This window comes from Carex rostrata, chromosome 13 (genome assembly GCF_964058835.1).
Source record: "Carex rostrata chromosome 13, lpCarRost1.2, whole genome shotgun sequence".
NCBI lineage: Eukaryota > Viridiplantae > Streptophyta > Magnoliopsida > Poales > Cyperaceae > Carex > Carex rostrata.
Window position 1 is genome coordinate 2,678,071 of NC_135930.1, and position 21,196 is coordinate 2,699,266.

The 21,196-nt window shown below is 33.7% G+C and overlaps 1 protein-coding gene and 2 pseudogenes across 4 annotated transcripts in view; 1 reads left to right on the forward strand and 2 right to left on the reverse strand.

The window, feature by feature from the left end:
- Window positions 1–327: 327 nt before the first annotated feature.
- Window positions 328–15,380, reverse strand: LOC144564083 (ABC transporter B family member 4-like). 3 transcript variants are annotated; one of them, XM_078313596.1, is made up of 13 exons: window positions 15,017–15,380; window positions 8,413–8,467; window positions 7,900–8,075; window positions 7,502–7,723; window positions 6,496–6,734; window positions 5,872–6,101; window positions 5,131–5,426; window positions 4,715–4,988; window positions 3,807–4,422; window positions 3,471–3,699; window positions 2,824–3,090; window positions 1,432–1,695; window positions 328–1,198 (listed from the first exon to the last, which is right to left on the reverse strand). In XM_078313596.1, exons 1-13 carry the CDS (start codon window positions 15,251–15,253, stop codon window positions 560–562), a joined length of 3,744 nt encoding a protein of 1,247 aa, XP_078169722.1. In that variant the 5' UTR covers window positions 15,254–15,380; the 3' UTR covers window positions 328–559. The 3 variants fall into 3 exon arrangements, with proteins under 3 accessions (XP_078169722.1, XP_078169723.1, XP_078169724.1); XM_078313597.1 differs by lacking the exon at window positions 7,502–7,723; XM_078313598.1 differs by lacking the exon at window positions 8,413–8,467 and having other exon boundaries at window positions 15,017–15,146.
- Window positions 328–21,196, reverse strand: part of LOC144564084 (ABC transporter B family member 11-like) — an 85,457-nt pseudogene continuing 64,588 nt past the window's right edge. The window contains exon 9 of the transcript XR_013514547.1: window positions 328–427. The product of XR_013514547.1 is annotated as an ABC transporter B family member 11-like (transcript). The remainder of the gene's footprint in view (window positions 428–21,196) is intronic.
- LOC144564778 (LEAF RUST 10 DISEASE-RESISTANCE LOCUS RECEPTOR-LIKE PROTEIN KINASE-like 1.1 pseudogene) lies at window positions 18,899–19,896 on the forward strand (annotated as a pseudogene).

Consider the following 21,196-nt stretch of genomic DNA (forward strand, 5'->3'; position numbering starts at 1 on the left):
TGAAGTGATTAATAAAGAAGATGTCTATCTTGGTTTAGGTTCAGAAGTTATGTAGCAGAAAAGTTTTCACAATTTTCCTCATCCTAGCATTATATCTACCAGATCTTGCATAAACTGTGGAGTTCTTTTTTCCCAAGTAGTGTGCAAAAAATGATTACCAATCTTGCATTATTTCTCACAATTTCATGTTTCAATGATCATCACCGGAAGCTCAACAAGTCTATCAATCAAATATGTGCATCATAATCAGCAACCTTTTATATAAAGCAAGCCCAACAAATTAAGTACCTTCTTTAATCAATCATAAATGACACGATCAACAAATAGTTGTAATGAAAAAGACACCGCAAAAATGAATGCAAATTTAGAATTCAAGTTATAAAACTGAATTGAAATGCAAAACACACACACACACACACATATGAAACTTCCGTCATGTGCTTGATAGTTACCAATGAATAGCAGCAGTTTTAGCTTTGGCTACCAATATTGATAAGCAGGATGAAGTTAATTACTTTTTACCAACAAATATATACAGTTTTTGCTATATGCTATATTTTTAATTGGATCGCAGCTCAACAAGGGAGGCATAAACACCATCTTTTATCCTCATCAGCGTCTCATGCCTTCCTTTCTCTACAATTTCTCCATTCTTCACTACGGCAATGATATCCGCACCTTTGATGGTAGACAACCGGTGTGCAACCACAATAGTAGTACGACCAACCATGACCCTATCCAATGCCTCCTGAACCACATGCTCTGACTCAGCATCTAGTGCACTTGTTGCTTCATCGAGTAACAAAATCTTAGGGTTTTTCAATATAGCTCTAGCTATGGCTACACGCTGCTTCTGGCCACCTGATAGTTGTATCCCTCTCTCCCCTACATATGTGTCGTACCCTTGTGGAAGACTGGAAATAAATTGGTGGGCATTGGATGCTTCAGCAACTGCAATTAGTTCTTCTTCAGTGACTTCCCCTTCTTTCCCATATGATATGTTGGCACGTATCGTGTCATCAAACAGAACCGGCTCTTGGCTAACGAGTCCCATTTGTTTTCTAAGCCAGCTCACATTGAGCGTGGTGATTTCAGTTCCATCTAGTAAGATATTACCACTGTCAGGGTCATAGAATCGTTCAAGGAGTGCGATTACCGTTGATTTCCCACTACCGCTCTCTCCAACTAGAGCAATAGTCTGCAAAATATAAAAACTACTTGTTAATTTCCAGTGTTGGGATTTTGGATATCTTTATAAATTGGCACAATCTCCGTAAAAACCAGACTTTTGATACTATCTATAAAATCTAGACTATAAGCAAGAGACTGTTAGATATGTACAAATTAATTTGGGCCTCCATTTATAAATTGTATGTAGTGGCAGCACCTAACAATATAAGACTACAGTATAGAGAAGCATAACATATGTACCTTGCCCGAGGGGATGCTCAAATACAAGTTCGTGAAAATTGGTACATCAGGCCGAGTCGGATACCTAAAGCTGATATGGCGCAGCTCTATATCTCCCCTTACAATTTCTAGCACTTGTCCTTCTTCACTACCAGGATCAATCTTTGACTTTCGGTCAACTATTTCAAATATAGAAATTGCAGAGTCCCGTGCTTTTGCTGAATCTGAGCCTAATGCACTTGTTTGTGATATACCTGTAGTTGTCAAAAGTAGTGCGAAGAAGACCTGACATATTGACCAATTAAAAGTATGTTAAAAAAACACGAAACTTCCCTCCACTGTCACAGATACACCTAAGGTGCAGAAATGTTGTTAAATCGAAAAAAAATATATATTACGTCAAGAATTTGAAAGTAGTATGTTACAAGGAAACACTGATTGCAACTAAATATCTCATATACCTTATCTGCCACTGCTGCCCACCCTGTGGCAATCTTTCATTATGTGGTTTATATTGTTGGAAAAACAGTCTTAAGGATTACCATAACGAAGTCAATCCTTCTAACAAGACTCTAGCTCTAACTATTGGCATGCATGAATAACACTGTAATAAAATGTGATTCTAAGCGGCGCATATGCGGCCACATATACGTTTGTAGTGCTCAGCTGCATAAAATCCAACTATGTGGACTAATATGCAAATTTTAAACCCCACTTAAAATATTTTATTTATTAAACAAATAAAGATCCGGATTTAGATCCTAAAATTTAATAAGAGAAGGATACCCAGTATAAAACGAAAACCCATTCTTATTCCTCATCTATGCCGAAGTCCCAGCTTCTTTTATAGGCTCACAAGGGATGTATTTTTTTTGGTTTAGAGGTGTGGGACTAAAAATGATTAAATGTACCGGAGTTATCACGGGTGATTTCTTCCTTTACTCTACGCAGTTTCTACTCTGAGTGCCACGTGGTTTGATCTCCAACGCTCGGTTTCAACTTTAACTATGCAACACCCTTAAAATAATAAATAAAGTAGTAATGATTGCAAGTTTACAACAATCTTTCCCGGGTCTCCTTGAAGAGGGATTTGGACCGAATAATTTTGGGCTAAACCTTTGAAGATCAATTTAACTCATAATAAATAAATTATCATGCAGAAGTTTTGGCTTAATAACACATAATATTATTAATATACAACACTATTTTATTTAATTAACTTTTTACTCCGCATATACAATCGCATACCGTATATGCAGTATGCGGTGGCCTTCCGCATACCGCATCGAAACCACATTTTATAACATTGATGAATATTACTGGCAATATGAAGGAACCACCAGGATCTACAGTAAATGTATTATTGGTAATATTAAGTGTATGACAGCATTAGTAACTCATGGCAATTATTACCTTAAAGACTTCAGTGAATGTCGCCTTGTCCTTTTCCACGAACTTCGCTCCAACATAAAAGCAGAGCGCAAAGGTTAGGTAAAGCACCAAGAAAGAGAAACCAAAACCAAGGCCGCTGATCCAGCCTGTACGCACACCTTGGTTCATGGAGGCTTCACACTTGTGGTTATAAGTCTCTATTATGCGTTTCTCAGCACAGAATGATGCCACGGTACGGATGCTACTAACTGCATCACTTGCAATTTGACTTGCTTCTTCATACATAACCTATAACAAAAATAATAAATCATGGGGCACATATTCTCTGGGTTGCCATATTTTGCTCTCGTTATTGTGTATCGTGTTGAACCATATACTAATTTGAATGGCTTAATATAATTTGGTTTCTTCCTTGTTAATTCTTATTCAGGAATAACTAAGATATTGCTTGTTCAGGCTTAAAAAATCAAACTCTGCTAGTGGAATATACCTGTTATTAGCAGTCCACATTTCTATTTGGAAAGTTAATTAACTGTAGAGTGTGGACTTCATAGCCCTAGTCATCTCAGTAATGAAAAAATAAATCATTTATACCCCCATACATAGTTATGTCAAATAAGTATCTGGATCTGAAGTTATGAAATTCTGAAATGTAATGTTGATCTAACCTTAGCATCGGTGCTAAATCCCTTGAGAAATTTCACTTGTGCATAAGCCTGGAGACCCACCAATGGGATTACAACCGTTATTATGAGGGCAAGCTGCCAGTTCGCAACCATTGCCACCACAAATCCACAAATCAGAGTAGCCAAGGTCTGAGCAATTAATGCCAAAGTGTCTCCTACAAGTCGGCGAACATTCAAAGCATCCATTGAAAGCCTCGCACCGATTTTTCCACTATGAATATAGATAACAAAATGAATTGGAATTTAATTACGAAAAAATATCTATCTGTATCAACAACAAACTCTAAAATAATAATCAAAATTGATTAGTTTACTGACCTAGAGTTACCGGGATCATCAAACCAGCTAACCTCCTGCCGAACTATGCTCTGGAAAGACAAACTCCGGATCCTTTCAACAAGCTTCCCCCCAGCCACCGCAAACAAGAAATACTCCGCTGGTATTGAAATAATAGATCCAATTCCCAATACCACACACATCAATGCCCAAAAACTTGTGTCCTTCCTCAATTTGTGTGGTGGTTGGAAAAATGCTTCTATTGCACTTGCTATGATCAGTCCAGACATGGGGAACAATACACCATGTACTGCAGCTGATATTGAGCCCATGATTAAAACAGGAAATTCTGGCTTATTCAAACTCATCAGTCGACCCACAGGTGCCTTTTTAGGAGCACTTTTGTCGCCATAACCTTCATCGGCATCTTCATCATCTGGTGTTAGACCAGGAGTGGTGAAGGGAAGGTTGAAGGAAAGGTGTTTGCTGCTCGCTCCTGACAAGCGACGGCTGAGCGAGCGTTTCAAAGATGCGCTATGGCTATATGATTTGCTTGTAGACACATGATGATGATCTTTGCCCTCATGACTAGCTTCTTGGAGGCGAATTAGTTGGGAGTAAGCACCATCTGGATCTTTTGTCAACTCATCATGGGGACCTTCATAATTAAAAAATTATGGGAAAGGATGATAATTATCTTCAATATTGTATACCAATTACTTCATTGGTTGAATTTGGCAATTGGATTTTTCACCAATTTTTTGTTGCAAAAGTGCCAATTGACATGCATACCCAGAAAAATAAATAGAGACTGTTTTTCCAAATAGCACAGAATATAGTAAACATTTGTTTGCACTTCAACAGGGATGAGAATTTGGAAACTGTCTAGTAACACTCGTAGTTTTTTTCAAATATTGAAGTTTTGGAAAATGAATTTGAATTTTATTCACCTTGTTCTACAATTTTACCCTCGTGCATGACCGAAATGCGATCAGCATTTCTCACGGTGCTTAGACGGTGCGCCACAACAAGAGTGGTTCTCTCTACCATTATTCTGTCTAATGCCTCTTGTACAATCCTCTCTGACTCAACATCCAATGCACTTGTGGCTTCATCAAGCAATAAGATCTTAGGGTTTTTCAAGATAGCTCTTGCAATTGCAATCCTCTGCTTCTGACCCCCTGAAAGTTGAGCCCCACGCTGACCAACCATAGTATCTAGCCCCTGGACAGGATTAATATAAACATATTGGCCGTTAAAATTGATTTGTTATATTATTGAGAAGTTGTGTACAGTACAAATATTGAAACTTGAGTATTTAATAGAAAAAAGGAAGCAAATATATCATTAGTTCTGAGTTACTTACATCAGGCAATTTGTCAATGAAATTGGCAGCATTTGCCAGCTCAACAGCTTGTGTGACCTCTTCTAGCGTGGCTCCCTCTTTGCCATACAATATATTGTCCTTGATAGTTGTCATAAACAACAGTGGCTCTTGGCTAACAAGCCCAATTTTTTCTCTAATCCAACCAAGCTTCAATGTTTTTATATTAACACCATCTATTAGAACCTCTCCTGCTTGTGGGTCATAGAATCTCTCTACCAAACTTATAACTGTTGATTTCCCACTCCCACTTTCTCCTACTATAGCCATTGTAGTACCTATTATGTGACAAATTCAAACCCCAATTCCATATTAGATTATCATTTTTTTTTCTGCGGGATCCTTCTTAGTGTCATTGATTAACTACTTGCAAAAGAGCTAAAATATCAAACTTCCTTAAAAGGATAATTCACCATTTCTACACTCAATTTTACTATAATTGTTTGATTCAGTATGGATTAGTACAGTACATAACTGCAACAGTTGAGGTTTTATTATTAGGCTAGTGGTGTGAAATTATTGAAGTACTTGGGATCCTGATTATAGGAGAAGCAACATTAAAAAAGTTCACCTCGAATCACCAAATTTATTTAAGACAACCATTCAACATTGCTACACACTCGATTTTGGTATCATAATTATTTGGTGCAGTATTTGATTAGTCTGATTTTATCATTAGGCTAATGATTTTTCCGAGCACAATATGTTTAGCTCACTACATACCGCTGTCAACTCTCAATGAGAATCCATTAAATATTAGCTGCTCGGGTCTTGCAGGATAACTAAAATACACATCTCTCAGCTCGACATCACCGTTCATTTTTTCCAAGGTAACACCACTTTCATCATATGCATCAATATCCGGCTTTCTCTTGATTGTTTCAAACATCCAATATGCTGCGGTCTGGCCTTCAGCAAAAGCAGTCACACAAGGAGCTGCATTACCCAGAGACCTTATTTCATATGTAAAAGAAAAAGGAGAGATTATTACAGTGCTAAATTCAAGTTTGCAGATGGTATATGGAAAAACTAGAGAAGGATTTTGGTTGATTTATCCAGCACGCTCATCTTTTTCTATTTTCACAGTTAGTAGATTAAAATAGTTCCTGGCATACTTTTTCCAGAGGACCACAACTACATACCAATGAGCCTAGAAGGTAATATTTTGGGATGGCTTATATTATCCACACAAAATTTTCATCTTGCTCTCGTTTTTGTACTAGGGCTGGTATCGCAAGGAAGCCAGTACAAAAGCACAAGAGTTATAGTATCTTGTTTGCCTTTTAGAAACAAATAACAGAAAGAAAAAGTTTGAAAAACAAATAACGGAAGGAAAACAAGACTTACGAAGCACCAATGAGGACTGCCAATAAAACACTAATAACTGTGCCTCCACTGTATCCTTTGTTTATAATGAGCTGACCACCATACCATATGGCAAGACCATAACTAGCAAAGATGATTAGGAAAACAGATCCCATGCCAAACCCGTTAGCAGCACCTTCTTTTGCAGTGGCTTGGTAGGTCTTATTTATGTGTTTGTCATAGAGTGAGACAGCTCTGTTCTCTCCATTGAACGAGGCAACCTTTTCAAATAGAAAAATAGAAGTATGTTATTAGATCACATATAAAAGTCATAATTGTAGGCCAATTTGTGTTAAATATGGACCTAATTTCTGAACCAATTGGTATTTAGGGCTAAATTGGGTTTAAGTAGGACTCTTTCTGCATACAATGGTTTAATTGTTTTTAAGTAGAACTCAATTGTCTCCCTGATGACATTGATGCAATCCCTTGAAGGGTCTGGGATCCCAATGACCACCAGATAGTGCCTTTCTAGGAGACTGACGAGCCTGTGAAACTTCTGACATGGGAGGCTGGACCACCAGCAGCATGAATCAGATGAATACAATAACCAAATTTTGTGACAGTCCCGAGTTTGGTCCTAATTACCACAGCCCCGATATAGGAGGCTTAGTTCTAATAGTTTTTTCTATCACAGTATTTTGGTGGATTGTTAAAAGACGAGCATATGTGTTTTGCTCTCTTTTGGCAAATTACTGTGTGTTTAGACTTCTATTTGCAGTTATAGTATGATGTAATTAACTCTATGTTTCGTATATGAAACGGGCTTCTGCCTTTCTTTCAAAAAAAAAGAAGTAGAATTCAATTGAACAACAGGGCAATCAGTATCCTGCTTGTTGAGTACAGAAATATATTAAGGTCACTTGTTGAAATATATTAAGATTACTTGTGGAAATACCAATGCACATTCCATAGCAGTGTCAAGGCCTTTTCTTTGCATTGGTAGTACCAGATGAGCTCGTAGAAAAATCAAAATATTTGTACACACCGTTTTCATATTACTAAGAGTCTGCTCAACCACACTCCCAGCATCACTATAAGCGGCTTGTCCCTTGCTCAAGACTTTAGATATCATAATTGTTAAAGCTGCACCAGCAAATACGATTGGTGGAATACTCGATAGCATAACAAGAGAGAGAAGCCATCCCTTTATGAATGCAACCACAAATCCTCCTATAAATGTTGACACTAGTTGTAGGCATTTTCCCACCTAAATATTTTTGTTGCAAGAAAACTTCATATTTTATAATTTTTATTAGAGAAATATAAAGCTTAGGAACATATAAACCCTCTCTATTTTACCAAGAAAATGATTTGGTACTGGGAAGGATTAAATTAGGAGAAAAGTAGGATGAAAAATACACTGTAGGAGAAAAGAGATCTGACCTTTTCACCAATAGCATCTTGGATTAGTACTGTGTCAGATGAAATTCGACCTGTAACCTTGCCTGTAGTTATCTCCTTGTCAAAATAAGCAATATCTTGCCTCAATACTGCTTTTAGGTACAAACCCCGAATTCGGGTAGCTTGTCTTTCTCCAGTCATAGTCCAACACGCAACCTCTATCAAACATTAATATTCCTTCTATCATTAATTAACAGACTATATTTACAGATAACTGAATAACCAAGTGGCAGCTTCAACACATTTTGCAACTTAAAAAGCTAGTATATTATCAGATATGGTGTATATCCGATAAGGTATATAACTGGTATTTATGTATCTAGTCTCTCTTGATTTTTTTCTTGTTTTGGTGAAATTATCTAGACTTTCAGAGCGCATGTGGTGTTTTGTTTCCTTTTTCATTTTTCATAGATGCAGTACCGAATATCTGCCTGAAATAAATATCAAGTACTATGAGATAATGATATATATCTGATATTATAAAAGAATACTTACGGAGAGTTGCCGTTATACCAGTTCCAATCGCTAAATAGACAAAGTTCAACATAGCCTGCAAAATAAATTATTAATATCAGTCTCAACGAAAGATACTCCTCGTCCATAACATAGCCTGCAAAATAAATTATTAATTTTTTTTTATGTATTTTTTTTTTAGAATTTGGAAGATGAAGGTCTATTCTACCAACTTCTTTTAATTATTTAATTGTCCATAAAGGCTGGGTTTTTTTTTTTTTTTTTATGTACTCACATTAACAGCTGTATGAGATATGTTTATGCATGTGACTTGGGTTATTTAATTGTCCATAAAGGCTGGTTCTTTTTTTTTTTATGTACTCACATGCGCATAATTAATTTTGTTTGAAAAGATTATCCAGAATAAAGCAGGTTGACAACTTGATATTTTGTTTTGTTTGAATAATTCATCCGGATTTGAATACGGATAATCTGTTTAATAATCTCCTCATTTCATAAACAGAGCGGATATCCGAATTCAAAACCCTCTAAATCTACGGACCAATCATCAGCGAAGCGACTTTTATTCTCTCTCCTTGCTTTCTCCAATAGATTATTATAAACTTCACGTGAGACTTATATGTTTTTGGATCCAGTTTAATCTATACTTGTGGGACTAATACCAAAACTACATAGCCGGAATCTTTAGCTTTTGATTGGTTGAGCTATTCACGTGCCGAGGCGCCTGTGGCAGTGTGGCCTATTGTTTGAGTCATATCTACATTTTTTTCTGTGGGGCCCACACAATCCCATTGCCTAGCAGCCTAGGTAGCGAGTTGTCACCTACTTGGTTTGTACTTTGTAGAATGTTATTTTTCTAATTTTCTGTGGCACGTAATTTATGTGCATACTGCACAGTCCACTGAATTTCAGTTGTTGCAATTAGTTAAATTATAATCTATCTTAAATTATTTATTCATTTTTATATTTAAATTTTGTTAATTAGTATTTATATCACAAAGTTTATATAACTCAATACTATCCGACAATTATTTGTTTTGTATTTGTATTTGAATCTGTATCCGTCGACTATCCGTTCTATATTCGTGTCTGTTTAAGGCGGATTTGATTTTAAATTTTGATATCTGTTTATTATCCGTATTTATATTTGTATTCATATCTGTTCATTATCCACTCCATATCCGCTCCGTTTTCACCCCTAAGTAAACATCTTTACCTTCCAATATGTCAATTTCACAGCTCCAAGGACGGTTAAGAAAACAATAAAAAAAAAGGTGCTTGGAATAAAAAATAAATAAAAAACCTTTATCAGAATTTCCTGTGGTTTATTCTCTGTAGATATCTGTGTACCTGATCTTCAGGTACACGCACTAGAAGCCCATTATATCAGAATGAGGCTGGATTAACTGCATCAGATTTTCTGATACAGTTGCAAGTCACTGCAATCTCAACGGAGTTCTAAACCAGACAACTTCAATTTTTGTGGGGTCTACTCATCAGTGATTTAAAATATGAGATATCTCAGAAGATACGCACTCTTATCTATCTACTTCTCTAGGAAAAAGTTGCCTTATGTACCGAAAAAAGTTGGCAGCATCAACATGATCCCACGTGGATTCATTAATGCATAGTCATGTGGGTCATCCAAAGAAGAAAACGGATTACGCCATGTACAAAAGATACATGGATTCGGGTACACCAGCTTCATTTCCTATCCGGATAGCATCTGGGTATCCGAACCAATTAATTACAGCTCCTAAACCGTATCTGTATTAGAATCCGGAAATATTCTGCATAATTAGAAAATATCAGGATCCGAGTCCGTTTATCGGTTTATCCGTATATCCGGGTATGGTCGAGCCCTGCTTGCCTGTTGAGTGCGTATCCTCTGATATATCTCAACTTCTGTGTGATCAACGAGTACAGTGCCTATTTGGACATATCATAGGGGGCTTATTATGTGCATTGAGATTCGTTCAGAGCGTATTCGGTTGAGATTTTCTAATAAAACCACTCAAAGTTTGAGATATCTCAGAGGATGCGAATTCCCTGTTGTAGCGCATGTTGGGTAAGCATGCGGTGTGTTGTTGATTAAAAATAACAAAATGCTTCACAAAAAAATATTTATATATATATTACTAAAAGGCTTCATCTAAGCATTTCATCTTAACATGAGATTTTCATAACTTTGGATGAAATGTTTGTGACACAATTATATGCATTTTTTTTTATTATTATTATTGTTATTGTTATGGAAAAATTAGTTATTTGCCTCTAAAACTTTCAAATTTGAAAAATATCATCTCGAAATTTGAAATTGTAATAATATCACTCTAAACTTCATTAATTTTTAATTTTTCTATTCCAAATAATTAATAACTAAAATATCCTCTTTTTTTCTCCTCTTCTTCTTCTCCTGCCTCCTCCTCTTCTTTATATTCTCCTTCCATGGCCGTGGTCATGTCGAAAATAAGAAAAAGAAGCTCTCAAATTATAAAGCCGAAAATTTAATTATATGCAAACTTCATTAAGGCAATTGTGGAAACTTGCAGCAGGATAACCTCATATTTTTGTAAACTTAACAAGGAAATTATGATGGTCGCATTCCTTGGATCAAATATATCGGACGGCTCAGAATCGATAACATTTACAAATTGACTCTTCTCTCTGAAAGTCACATTCCAGTACACATAAGAAATCAATCTTGTTAAGTTTAACGATTCTAGACAGATAAGAAGTCAACTAGTCACCACAAAAGTAAGGAGATTGCAAATATATAGCGTACACATAAACTTAACTAAAAAAAAGGTCGTCCTATTAATTCATTTTTTTTTCAGTTATTTTGGGACAAATTCAACATGTCCCTCGCACCATAGGCATAAGTACATAACTAATTAAGGGTCAAATAAATATATGCATCGAAAGAATATAAAGAAAAAGAGGAGACAGGAGAAAAAGAAGAGGAGAAGAAGGGAGGGTATTTTAGTCATTAATTATTTGGAGTGGCAAAATTAAAAATTAAAGAAGTTTAATTAGAGTGGCATTATTACAATTTCAAATTTCGGAATGACATTTTTCAAATTTGAAGGTTTTGGAGTGACAAATAATTAATTTTACCTATTGTTATTGTTATTGTTATTGTTATTGTCACTACTAGAATTTTCATTTTTTCCAAGGGTCCGAAAAGTCATTTTCAAGAGTATGAAAGGTCCATGGAATTAAAATGAGCATTTTTGATACAGTAAACCATTTCCAAAGGCAAGCCCTTGGAACAAGTAGCACATGAAAATACTTTATGTGACCATGGAAATCTATCATTTTACACCCTTGAAAAAAGTTTGGCATAACCCGCGACTCACCAAAACAGACCAAATATTATATTATATTAAAGGCTCATAGAAATACTGCGACAAATTCTCCTCGAAATTTTTTTTGATAAAATTTATATTATTTTATGATTGGACATATTATTTTCATGGGCTGACCCCTTGGAAATATTTTGTTTACTATGTTTAAATTATTTTATTGCGAATGTTCATGAAAATACTTGAGAAAATGCTCATGAAAATATTTTATTGATTCAGTTTATATTATTTTATAGTTGGTCATACTATTTCCAAGAGTTATCCCTTGAAAATGTTTTGCTTAGTCTGTTTATATTATTTTATAGTGAATGTTCATATAAATGCTTGAGAAAATGCACATGCAAATGTTTTATTGATTCAATTTATATTATTTTAGAGTTGGACATATTATTCCCAAGGGTTAGCCCTTGGAAATGTTTTGTTTAGTCTGTTTATAATATTTTATAATGAATTTTCATGAAAATACTAGGGCAAATGCTCATGGAAATGTTTTTTTTGATAAAGTTTATATTATTTTATAGTTAGACATATTATTTTCATGTGCCGCCTTTGAAAATATTTTGTTTATTATGTTTATATTATTTTATTGTGAAGATTAATGGAAATACTAGGACAAATCCGCATATAAATGCTTTATTGATTCAGTTTATCTCCATTCGTATATTATGGACGTAGTTGTCCTGATCCGTCAATGGCTAAGATTGAAAGATGAATTTTCGAATTGAATATCAACCTTCTAATCTTATAATCTGTCTTCTTTTGATTAAATACATCTATTTTATGTATAGAAGTCTAAATTTAGTTAAAAATATACTCGCCACACAAATTGCTAAATGGTACATCACATTAAAATTGAATAAATCTCTAGTGATTGGTTTCTTTATTTCTTCTTACAATTAAATTATTTTCTTATTTCTCCACTTCCTTCATTTCATTTCTCTTCTTCTTTTATAGTTTCGACAATAAAAATGAAAACAATCATATCTTTTCAGATTTTGTTTAGGGTTATTGTATTTTTGTGAATAGATGAATAACAAATCTTGTGCTAATGAAAACAATTATATATTTCTGATTTTGAGAGAAAATGAAGAATATCTAGAACTTTCTTGTAGAGAAATTTTCATTGTTAAAAAAAAATCATCAAGATTATATAAGTAGAGATTATTTAAATCATTTAATTATATATTTTCTAATTTTGTTTCTTTATATATCATTTCTCCTCTAAATCGTTTAATGACATGTCTTGTTTGTAGAGAAAATTAGATATTAAATCCCAATAATACTTCAAAAAAAATTATTTATGTTATATTTGAGTTTTTTTTCATTTGTTGTTGTTTCTTTTATTGTTATTTATTATTTGGATTTTTGCTTTTTTCATTTCTATTTTTTTCATTTAAATATTTTTATTTTATTTTGTGTGAATGTCAAATAAAAAGTCTCTTTATATTTGATTCAATCTTATAATATGTCCAATTGCAACCCATTTTTTGGTTTACGTAAGACATCACATATTCCTATATGGTTTACCATTTTTTGGAATTAAATTTATATGTATATAGTTATACATGCATGGTTCTTCTAATTAAATTCGGGATTAATGATAATTAGTGTAACGTTTGAAGACATTAACTTCATATAAAGTGCAAACCAGATATGTATCACCAATAAAGTAAAAATTTTATAAGATTCACATTTAAATCCATACATAATTCAACCTTATAAACGTACCAGATTATAATAATTAAGTACATAGTTTTTTTTTATATATAATAAAGTGCAAACCATATTACCTATAAAGTTTCAACCGTATAAATTGAAGTTAATTTGAATCATATTAATATATGGTTCATACAATTAATCAATTATATATAATCCGTCTAATTCAATTTAATAGTACAAAAATATAAAATTTTGGATCACAGAAAAAACTTGATGAATATATATTTATTTGACAAGTCTTAATTTAGATAAGACTAGACTTGTCAAATCTGAATATTATATAAACAAAAGGTATAATCAGAAAAATCTATAAGCTTTGATTTTGTCCATTAGTTGGCACATCTCAATTAAATCCAATTTACTCACATCCATTCACTTCTCTTCCACCCGATTTGACAAGTCTTAATTTGACAAACCCTCCCTTCCACTCAATTTTGAGGATTTCAACAAGTCTTAATTTCACTACATTTGACAAGTCTTGCGCCCATCCGACCTTCCCTTCCACTGGATTTTGAGGATTTTTAATTGTTTTATATCTTTAACTCATTCCCAATCTTCATTCAAAAATATTGATTTTGTATGAATGTCAAATAAAAAAGTCTCTTTATATTTGATTCAATCTTATAATATGCCTCTGTTGCAACTCACGGACATCATACTAGTATTATTTTATACCTATAAAAATAGAATAATATATAATTAAGAAACTACATTTTGTTTAATAACAGTATAAGAAATCACAACATATTAAATTTTAATTTTCTCATTTAAATGGAACATTTTGTTATTTTAAGTGTTATTATATGTATTTATTATTATTATTATTATTACTATTACTACTACTATTACTATTACTGTACACAGTCTATCGATTGTGTTTGTGTATGTCAAAAAATTTAGAACATCATGCTAATTTTTATGCAATTACAAACATGACAAGAGTCTTGTATAAGAGAAGTCAAAGGGTAGAGTCGGAGGTAGGATAATTAGTATGGTGGTTCAAAATATTTGGACAAGACATAATTTTATAGTTATTTTAAAAGTATCTCAACTGTTCAAATACGTTCCTTGTATTTGCACGAATCTCAAAGAACAAATGATACTGGTCCCTTGCGCCATCCCCGAATAGGCACCGGACACACCAGTCACGCAAAATATGAGATATCTCAGAGGATACGCACTCCCGGCCATGGGGGCAGCATCTCTCAGCACGGATTAAGGATGTAATTAACAAAAGTTACAGGGTTGCTTTGGCAATCTTTGGCCACTCCAGAACCGCTCCTTGTCTTCTTTCCAAAAGCAGCACCATTTTTGTCAACTCAAAACAACTAGTCAACTAGAGGCGCATGCGAAATTACAGAGCTCACATCTTCATCAATGGATAGACGATAACTCTTAAAAGATCGACTCAACTAGAACATCTTAGTATGTAAAATTCAACCGACGATTGCTAACTTAAAATAAGGATTGAATATGCACCGTTATTAAAGAAACGAAAAAGAAAATAATCCAATAACGCAAGAGTCATACAAGAAACATACTGAGTTGACTCGATTGAGAATGTCGCTCGAGGTGCCGCCACCGAAGGCGTCAATTGTCTGGCCAAAAATGAAGGTCATCATGGGCTGAGAGATTCCATTAGCTAGCGCTGCGATGGACCCCACCACCATCAGCAGCACGTCAAAGCGATCGGCGAACTGGAGCATTTTGAATATGGACACCTTCCCCTCGGCTCCATTGTTCTCCTCTTTCTTCTCCTCTGTATCCTTTCCTCCCATCGTTTGTTATTCCGGATAGTGTGCGGTTGAGTTGATTCCACTTGAATCAGAGGTACGGAGGGTCTTTTTATCAGATGCTTTATGCCAGTGGATCTTTCAGGCAGCTTAGAAATACTGCTCTTCATTAATATCAAAACAAGTTAAATAGATACATCCACATAAGATAATTAGAACATTTGAAATCGATGAAATACACAATTATTAATTAGACTAATATAAACCATTAAATACAAGGAATTAAATTTAATAAATAAGGTCACTGACATGTGGGTCCCCACTGCCAGAACCCTGACTCACACAAGTGCACACATCATCTTTCTATTTTATTTTTTCTGCTTTCTCTCTTCCAAGACCCACCCACGATTATTTTTGTTTCTTCCTTACTGTCACTTTCGTTGATTGGTCACTTCCATTCCCACCTTTAATTCTTCATCGTTCTCTCACCCGTATTCAATACCAATCGCATCACCATCCCTCTCCTCTGAGGAAGCGAATCTTACTCTCTCCTCCGAAGTCAATTTTGACGACTTTGCGCGCCCCTCACCCCTTCTCTGACAGCTCCGTCTGCGCTTAGAACGGAAGAGTAAAAAAAACAAATAGAAGAGTCTCAAAAATGTTTTGAGATGAACTCTTTTTTTTGTCATTATTTCAAGTATTGTTTATGTAAATGTATAAAGTCTTAGATTTTTTTTGTTATATTTTTGTTTTTTAGTTAGAATGTTATTAATATAACTAATAATATGTGATGTAATTGTAATTGTTATTTATATCCGTAAATATAGTGTATTTGGTATGGAATGTGTTGTGCTTAAATTTAGAATAATTATTTGAGTACCCTCACTTGAGTACCTTCAAAATCCCTGTACTCGATTTAGAGAAATTATGGATTATCTCTGCTAATTATATGGTCCCCACTAATTATTATATAAAAAAATTTACAATAATTATATATGGTCTCCACTAATTATATAGTCCCTCCTTTCCCAGTTCCCGCACTCATTACCGTGTCAACCTTTATAGATATAAATACTTAAAACATAAGATATTAACACTTGAAAATAAGATATTAATATTTGGATGCGTAACTTGTTATGATCATTCGTTTTCTAGTCCCAAATCATCCCCGCATTAACCTTCCTCTAATAAAGTAGTGGGTTATATATCATCGTATCAACCTTACCCAATCGTTCACACATCAACTTTGCTCTAACAAAAATAATTGATCACATAGGTATAAATACTTACAGTACTTGATATTAATATAATTTCAGACGTCATCTAGTGTCATATATAAAAAAATATTTATTAGTATAGGTATAAATACTTGCACAACGAGTTATAAATACTTGTGTGACGATGAGCTCAAAAGTACGTCATCATGCATCTCATTTGGAAAAAGAAAATAATGTACAAGACGTTCGTGATTGTACATTCACAAAATTCATCACAGATCGTCAGAAATATGAACAAGATTAAATAGAGAAAAATAAAAAACCACCTCTAAAAACATGTATCGCCCCATCTAATTTGAGTGGTCCCCCACAGTTATATATGGTGTGGATACATTTGGAATATTTAGTTGGAGAAATAATTATTTATGTAAAAATTGTTTACATCATAGGTACAAATACTTCCGTGCATAAATATAAATACTTCCTTCTATAGGTATTAATACTTAAAAAAAATTCAATGCTGAAGTTTTTTTGCGGTTCCTACAAGTAGTTATGATAGTTATAGTGCAGGTACTGTTACTAGCTTCCTTAAATTTATAGTTTTTTAAATTTAGTTTATTGTTTTTGGTATTCAGATCTAGGGTTTGATTTGAATTCAGATATTCTAAGATTTCATTTTTTTTTTAAATATAAATTATATACGGTTTTTAATAAATAAAAAAACAATAATGTTTTCATACACAGTTTTAATTTAAAAACTGTGTATGATGTGTTTTGACGAAAACATTGAAAAAAAAATGAATTAATAAGGCTTTTAATAAAAAAAAATTGTGTAAGATTAATGTTTTCGGACACAATTTTACTTTAAACTAGGTATAATGTGTTTTGGGCTTTTGGCTCAAAAATCTGCAAAATTAAAAAAAAAAAAAAAAAAAAACATAGAACTGCATACAATTTACGTATGTAATTTACGAATTTACAGACTCTATTTTTCAACCGCGTATGGAACCATTTTATGTAGTAGTGTAACACTGTATGAGGTCACCAGGATAATTAATGAAATGAGATATTTGTATAGCTGTTTCTTCTCTTTTCCTTCTGCACCTGTTGCTTCAGTTGGTTCTATTTTTTATTCTGGTCTAAATAACTTTCATAATTGTCCTCTCCAACCGTACAAAGATCATTGGAGATTTCTAACATATCGATCTGATTATCTGAACCGTCCATATTTCAATGTGACTGTCATAAATAAGTTTATTCTCTTGTTACATTTTTTGAGTTTACTTCCAGTCAATGGTAGGATCGAGGTGATGCAAAGATAGAATAATTAATGGTATATAAAGACTTGTACTTGCGACAAGAGAAGACCTTGACTAAGTCAACTATCTTTTAAGCCCAACGAATAATTATGTTTAGAATAACATGGAATTTTTCACCAGAAAACCAGACTGAAGTCGTGGGAGAAATGATTATAGCTTACCTTAGATCCGGACCGTCCGATTTGCTTTTGCACGAATATTAAAGGGACTCCGTGTGTTTCATCTCGGGCTGGATTCTAATTGGACAGCCCTAGTCTAAACTCGAATTTTTTTCATACACCATAATTAATAAAACGAATTTTACGGAACCAATATGATTGGTTTTTTTTTTCAAAAACCATAAGAACCGTGGGGTTCCCACGGTCTCAAAATTGTCTTTTCTCCAGACTGTGGGATTCCCACGGTCTCAAATTTTTTATTTTTTATAAAACAGAATTTTTTAAATTTTTTTATTTTTTGTATTAGAATATTAGAAATGTTGAATATATTTCTTTGAAAATAGATAAAATACAATATAATTTGATTTATTAGAAAGACTGCAATAAATAACCCCGATCAATATTTTTCAGGTCGGATTTTTCGCGGTTGTAAGAAAAATTAATATATTACTTTATGTGTTATTGGAAAAAAATAAAAATGCTTAGATTCTGAGTTATTGATCTCGGTTCAAAAGTACTTCTAGGTAATCCATAAAATATTGTGATCCTTCATAAGAACGCGGTGATGAGTAGATTCGATAGTTGTCGGAGCGCGGAGGTGGTCGAAGAAGCGGATCCGATTGTGGAGCGAGATAGCATTAGGGTGATCAATATCTCGATTAGAGCGCGACGGTAAGTAGATCCGGTCGTCGTCAGAGTGCAGTGACGGTCGAAGAAGCGGATCCGATCGTGGAGCGAGATGGCGATTAAAGTATTACGGTGATCAACATCTCGGTTGGAGCGTGACGATAAGTAGATCCAGTTACCGTCGGAGTGCGGCGGTGGTCGAAGAAGCGGATCCAATCGTGGAGCGAGATGAGGATTAGAATACTAGATTATATTTTATGAGAATAAAGAAGTAAATTTAGAAATTACGGTCATTTGATCCATTGTAAATACGTTTTTTTCAATGAAATTGTTAGTTGGTATAAAAACCACTAACCTTCAAAAAACTACAAAAGCACCAAGCAATTTATGAATGAAGTTGAAATTCTCTCTCGTCTCCACCACCCGAACCTCGTCACTCTCTTTGGCTGCATAGCCTGCTCCAGCCGGGAGCTGCTTCTCGTCTTCGAGTTTATCCCCAATGGCACTGTTGCCGATCACCTCCATTGGCCCCGCTCTAGTGCAAATGCATTAACCTAGCCGGTTCGCTTGTCAATTGCTATCCAGACAGCAAATGCCTTGCGGATTTACACGCGGTTGAGCCCCCAATAATTCATCGAGATGTCAAGACGAATAACATATTACTAGATGATAGTTTCTATGTCAAGGTTGGTGATTTTGGTTTGTCGCGTTTGTTCCCATTGGATGTGACACATGTTTCGACGGTTCCTCAGGGTACTCCTGGGTATGTGGACCCGGTGTACTACTAGTGCTACCATCTTATTGACAAGAGTGACGTATACAGTTTTGGGGTTGTTTTGATGGAATTGATTTCATCAAAACAGGATGTAGATTTGAGCAGGAGCATAGATGAGATCAACCTTGCGAATATGGCGTTAAACAAAATACAGAGTTGTCAGTTGGACGAGTTGGTGGACTCAGCTCTCGGGTTCAGGTCAAATTGGAAGGTGCACTGCATGGTTTCTTTGGTTGCTGAGCTGGCATTTCAATGCTTGCAACCTGATAGGGAACTGAAACCATCTATAAAGAAGGTTTTGGAGACACTAAGAGTGATCAAAAAAGGGGACTATAATGGAGATAAAATGGTTGAGGAAAATATGATAAAGGATGAAACTTATTTGTTAAAGGATGAAACAAACTTTTCTTCCGATACTATGACTAATAGTTGGAAGAGCAGCTCTACCACACCTAATACTAGCAGATAAGGTATCAACATTATGCTGTTCAATTAAAACATTTTTTATGTTTGCTAGGGGGATTTACACAAAATATATAGAGTAATAGAGTAAATTACATGAGAGTACATCTGTACAATATATTGCGTGATTGTTGTACAATTTTTCATTTTTTGAAAAATATGGTTTGAACTTTGAAAAATATGGTTTTACATCTGTACATCTTTCCAATACACTTCACTATTCTTGGTGTTTTTTAATTTCGTTAGTTGAGATACTCGAGGCGTTTTTGTTTATTTTTCATAAACTTGAGAATATTTTCAATCGTATAATATTTAAATATGATAAAAGAAAAACATATTTTTCTTACAATTCTTGTTTTAGTAATCATTAGACGAAATATTGGAGAGAATTAAATGTTATTTTTATTTTTTCTTCATTTCATTCATCTCCTTTTACAATGAGTTTTAGTTCTTTCACTTCTAAATTTATTCTATTTCGACTCACTCTTTTTGTAAAAGAGCTAATGAATCGATCGGTATAAACTGGTCAATAGAGATACAAACAATTAAATTATTTCATATTTATTTAAAATAAAATATATTTGAAAACAGTGTTGTAAATATTCGACTAGTAAAGAGTAAATGAATTAATACCTTGTTAATTTATATCTCATACATAATAAAAAAAAACGTAAGTAATGGATCAGAACACATATTAATCTCAATTCTTGATTTCTTGTAGAGACGTTAGTTACAGTTAGAACTTAATTAGAACGATGATGCTATTATGTTTATTTTAAATTTTTTTTTTCTAGGCATACATGAAATATTAATTATTGTACTTTGACTTTAATATATATGCATCAGCATGCGTAACACCTAACATGTTTTGTGTCAAAATACAACTCTTGACACATCTAATATATAATAAAGATGATAGAGCTAGTATCACATTTTTTTAATGAATGAGCATTTATGATTTGAGGTGTTATAACATTCATAAATTTGACGGGCTTATCTTTTATATGGTTCACAACATTTTCAATCATATGAATAATAAATGTCATGAAAGAAGAAGACTTTTTTTTGTACAATCCTAATCTTTAGTTCACTAAATAAAATATTAGAGAAAAAAAATCATTTTTTAGTTTCATTTATCTCATTATTCTTTTTTGTTTATTTTCTTTTTTGCATGAGGTATTGCACCCGTTTCTATAATAACTGATTTTTTTTATCCCTTATTTTTTTTATCTGTTGGAGTAGTGTCTTGAGTTTTCAAATATATGGTTAGGTTAATGAAAATGTTTATATCAATTTAATATGGGTAAAACGTGAAAAAAAATGATGTAACAAAGATACAACTAGTTACATTATTCGAATATTATTTAAAAAAAATTAAAAAATAAAATATATCTAGCGTTGTAAAAATTATGCTAATAAGTTGTAAAGAT